The following is a 5,105-nucleotide window of genomic DNA, read 5'->3' as shown; positions in this document are numbered from 1 at the left end:
AGGGCTGCCGACAGTGGGGCTCGAACCCACTATCTCCCGATTACTGGATACTGGCCGCATTTAAGCAACTGCAGCTATCGAGCTCGGTGGAGTAATTTAAAATCCTCCAGCATACTCATATGAAAATGAAAACCTACAACCTGTTTTCCAGTCTTTGACCGGGTCAGGGATGTATGAATGAAGCATATATAGGCTATTGGGATCGCCACTCCCAAAGTGATTAATGACTGATAGATGATATGAAATGATAATGGAGAGTGTTGCTGGAATGAAAGATGACAGGGAAAACCGGAGTACCCAAAGAAATATCTGTCCCGCCTCCACTTTGTCCAGCATATGTCTCACATGGAGTGACCGGGATTTGAACCACGGTATCCAGCGGTGAGAGGCTGACGTGCTGCCGTCTGAGCCACGGAGGCTCTCGTACTCATATAGTCTTGCAAATTATTCTCAAGTAAAAGTAACATTTACAAGATTCTAATTTGATAATTAATACAGAAATGTAATTTAATTAGCTAAACATAATACAATTTATTTTTTTGTAATTTATGTTTATATAGGTAAAAGTATGGTAAGAATAACACATTGCCGTTATAATTTTTCATTAATCAGATACTTATACTTCACTTTTTTTAAACCAAAACTGACTAACTGTAAGTACAATTACAGTACAAACAACAAGCGTTAATATGCAGGACACGATTAAAACTCTGTCACACATCCATAATATTAAATTCTTTCAAAGCGGAATGCTAAATAAAACCTGCTAATCTCTGTCTTACAGAATTAGTCTTTAATAACAAATAGAAAATAATTTCTTATTCAACAATAACAATTTTAAAATGAACCCTTGCATATTATTTTCATATTGCGGAATGGTAACTGGATCAATATTCTATTATATAATGATCTCCTAGTGTCCTGCAAATAAAGTATTAATGTTGCAGATCCCTTTTATGAAATAAAGCACACTACAATAGAACAGTTCATAACTTTCCATAATAATAACAATAATAATATTTTAATTATTTCTTTGAAATTTCTTATTCATCCAATCACTATTCTGCAATATGAAATGATATGCATGGGTTCATTTTAAGTAGTTATGTTCTGTTTGTTGTTAAAGACTGACTGATTAGACAGAGATTAACTGTTTTATTTCATTTTTCCACTTTCAAAGATTGAAATGTTACCGACTAGTATTAAAGTTTTTAGTCAGGTCCTGCATATTAATGCTTCTTGTTAATCAGTCATCAATGACCTATATTTAGAGCTGTTGCACAGGTGGCAGATTCCCTATCAATTGTTTACCCTGCAGTTTCTTAAACGTTTTCAAAGAACTTGGACATTTATTGAACATTTCCCTTGATAATTTATTCCAATCCCTTACTCCTCATCCTATACTGTAAATGAATATTTTCCCCAATTTGTCCTCTTGAATTCCAACTTTATCTTCATGTTATGATCTTTCCTACTTTACTGTAGGGCATACTTGTATTTAAAACAAATTAGTTTTTGGTTTTAAAAAAATGAAGTATCTAATTATTAATTAAAAACTGTATGGTTAAAATCATTGCATACCATTTCCATATTGCGGAATGGCAATTGGATGAATAATAAACAATAATAATTAAACTTATGTCGTAATGGTCCACCTTTTCAATACCATGCAATGTTTACATTACATTTCTAATTTAGGAACTAGTTTTGGCCTTAGCTGGCCATCATCAGCCTTAATGCAAAACTGTACAAACACATCCAATAACTAAAACAAATGTACAATATCATTTGTGTGTGTGTTTGTACATTTGTTTTTGTTATTGGATGTGTTGTACAGTTTTGCATTAAGGCTGATGATGGCCAGTCAAGGCCGAAACTAGTTCCTAGATTAGAAATATAATGTAAACATTGCATAATATAGTATCGAAAAGGTGGTCCATTATGGCGCAAGTTTAATTGTTATTGTCATCACAATTCAATATGGATCAAAACCATGAATATCCTATGAATAACAAACAACAAAGAATTTTTTTCTACTGTCATTAATAAGTCATGCTTCTGTAATTAAGAAGATACTTACTAGTAAAATGAAAATCAATGTAGACAGATTAGATCTCAAGTGAATTTACCCAAATGAACAATGTTCACCAGGGTACATTTAAATGCCAGCATAAATGACATGCCATGTTATGGAGCCATAGAGGAAGCTATTATTACATACTGCACAAACAACCACAGTTCTTAAAGATGTGCTGGAATCATCCTGTTCGCATTGCTGGGTTAGGGAAGAGACAGAGACAGATAGAAAAACTGACAATCTTTGGAAAACTGTAGGTCAGAATCAGGAACAACAAACAGAACATAATTACTTATAAAATTAATAGTTGTTTTAAAATGAATCTTTGCATAACATTAGTGTATTGCTGAATGGTGACTGGACGAATAACAAACAACGAAGAAAATTTTATTATTACTCGCTCTTCCCATAACTTTATGGGACGCCAAATAGTTACTGCAGTAATTTAGTCAATTTGTACTGATCCTAGAGTAATAAGGTTGGACGACTCATTCCCTTGCTTCAATTTCCTCCTATGTGCAAGACAATGTCAAATTATGCATATCGGACAATTATTGATGTACAGCAAATTAAAAGCGTACTGGACAATAATTATGGGACAGAGGGAGAATTAATAAGGAAGGTAATAAACTGTTCTATTATAGTGAATTTTATCGTAAAAAAAAAAGGGATCTGTTCTATTATAGTGAATTTTATTGTAAAAAAAGGGATCTGCTCATTAATATTTTCTTTGCAGCACACTGGTTGAAAAATCCTGCTTTAGAGGGAGGGGGGTATTCTCACTTATTGCTGTTCTCAGTACAATTTGCACACAAACTTTCATTAAAATAAGTTCACATGCATTAACCTAAACAGAAATTTAGAATGCAATGACCCATAAAGCACTTAAAATAATTATTGCTATTAAAACTTTGGCTGTATTCTGTACAACTTAAACAACATATTCTGCTCCATCTGTCAAAGAGAAGTACAGCAATCTAGAAACACAATCTTCATATCAACATTCAAATTCTGACATATTATGTCAAATACTTGGAAGTTCAGTGTTTTGCCTTCTTAAGTGTACACCACTGTAGAGAGAATCTTTACATCAATGGAGAACTTTTTGGATCACTATGAAAAAGATTCACTGAATGTATGGAACATTATCTACTCTTTAGGAGCATGTTGAAATACATTCTGTAAATATTTCATTTCCTGAAAAAATATTTTTCTGCAAATATCATCCACATATGAGGGTAAAACATTGATTTTATTCAATACAAGTAAATAAATACGGTAATATCCCAGACATTGGTAACAATCATGTCTATAATGGACATGAAAGTCTCAAAAATATTTAAATATGCATCCTGTCGTAAAATTCACAACAAAGAATCATCTCGCTTTATACCCCACCCCGCAGAGAAACGAGACAAGGCATGGACACACACACATACACACACAACATTTTCTTAATGTTTATGCAGTCATAAATAATACGAGATATGCTTGGATTTTTATCAATATAAAAATACTAAACATGGCCACAGTACATCACATTATAGGAATGAATATGTGTAATTACAAATGTTATTGCTGTTCTTTTCAGCTGGTAGTTTCTTCCTTTTTTCCCAATTACTGGAAGAAAAGTCAACATAACCTCAACAAAAAGGGATTATGTATTAAAGAAATAAAATATAAAATGCAATGGTTGTCAATCATATAAAAATATTTAAGTCTGCTAGACACTACTGTAGCTTTCACATGACTAACAGAAGTGTACATAACATTTTATCTTTAGATGTAAAATGATATCGTGTGTGTATAGACTTTGAAAAAATAACAATATTAAGAAAACAAACAATAATACAACAAACAAATCATCAGAGTAATTTATAGCCAATAACGAAAACTATGAAACTTGTTCATAATATCGAATCACAGATCAAAATAAATTAGGTTTTCTTTTCCATACTGTGCTTCAGGCAAGTACTTTTAACCATTTAAAAAAGTACTTTTCACCATTTTAAAAAAATGCGGAAGCATGCTCGCCTTATTGTACATCGAAACAGGAGTGGAATACAAATTGCCAGGCTGCAAATGTATTTGCAGGTCTAGGTTATAAAATATACTTTTAAAAAAAACTATGTACAGCCGACATCAGGTTGAGTAATGACATGGTTCAAAACTTTCTTGAGCACTTCTACTTCATTAGGCCAGTGATTCAGCGTGTCCGACGACCACATTCAACATTAATGTTAAAGAAATAGTATACACATTAGTTTTCATCCATTTTCACAACGAACCGTGTCGCAATTACTGCTCCAAAACAAGCAATTTCCTACACCACTGTAGCATATAAGAAACACTGCAGCGAGAAACACCAAGCTGCATATTGTACAAGGTTTTCTTTCCAAGAAAAATCCTATTAAATAAAGGACCATAAACATGACGTGCGTATGAATCAATGCAGGATTAATAGGCTTCGGTATAAGTAATACTGGTATAAGCCACTGTAGACAATACATTTTGCAAAATGGAGTATATAAAGTTTCGTGCTGTATGTATAATATCACATGTCAAAAGACTATAAATAAATATTGCTCGTTTTTAATTATCACTTCCAAACACACCCCAGGCTCTTCCCTTCCCGTCATGCCAGCTGACGTCTATCAACATTGAACTTGATTATAACAAGACCATCGATTATAATCAAGGAATCGATAATAATCGACAATGCCTCGAATCAAACATCACTCTCGTAAGAGATCTTGCGGAGCAATCAATCATTCACCAATGATCTGCATTTAGGGCAGATTGCTGCCTGCAGTTTTCCTAGGCTTTTCTTAAATGATTACAGGAATTTGGATATTTATTGAATATCCCCCTTGGTAAATTATTCCATCCACAACTTCCCTTCCTATTAACGAAAATTTACCCAAATTTTCCCCTTGAATTCCAACCTTATCTTCATATTGTGATCATTCCAACTTTTAAAAACTCCACTCAAAATTATTCGTTTACTAATGTCATTTCACTTAGTCGA

General features: G+C 33.0%; 1 protein-coding gene across 1 annotated transcript; it reads right to left on the bottom strand.

Moving 5' to 3' along the window:
- Positions 1 to 518: 518 nt before the first annotated feature.
- On the bottom strand, positions 519 to 4,720 carry bc10 (BLCAP apoptosis inducing factor bc10). Its single transcript, XM_067148478.2, has one exon. The coding sequence runs from the start codon at positions 4,585 to 4,587 to the stop codon at positions 4,345 to 4,347; it is 243 nt and encodes an 80-aa protein (XP_067004579.1). The 5' UTR covers positions 4,588 to 4,720; the 3' UTR covers positions 519 to 4,344.
- Positions 4,721 to 5,105: the final 385 nt, after the last annotated feature.

Source organism: Anabrus simplex, chromosome 5, assembly GCF_040414725.1.
Source record: "Anabrus simplex isolate iqAnaSimp1 chromosome 5, ASM4041472v1, whole genome shotgun sequence".
NCBI classification, from domain to species: domain Eukaryota; kingdom Metazoa; phylum Arthropoda; class Insecta; order Orthoptera; family Tettigoniidae; genus Anabrus; species Anabrus simplex.
This window is presented reverse-complemented; position numbering and strand designations above follow the sequence as displayed.

Excerpts from the sequence above, each read along its gene's own strand:
- bc10 (XM_067148478.2), bottom strand. The coding sequence starts at position 4,587 with ATGTATTGTCTACAGTGGCTTATACCAGTATTACTTATACCGAAGCCT.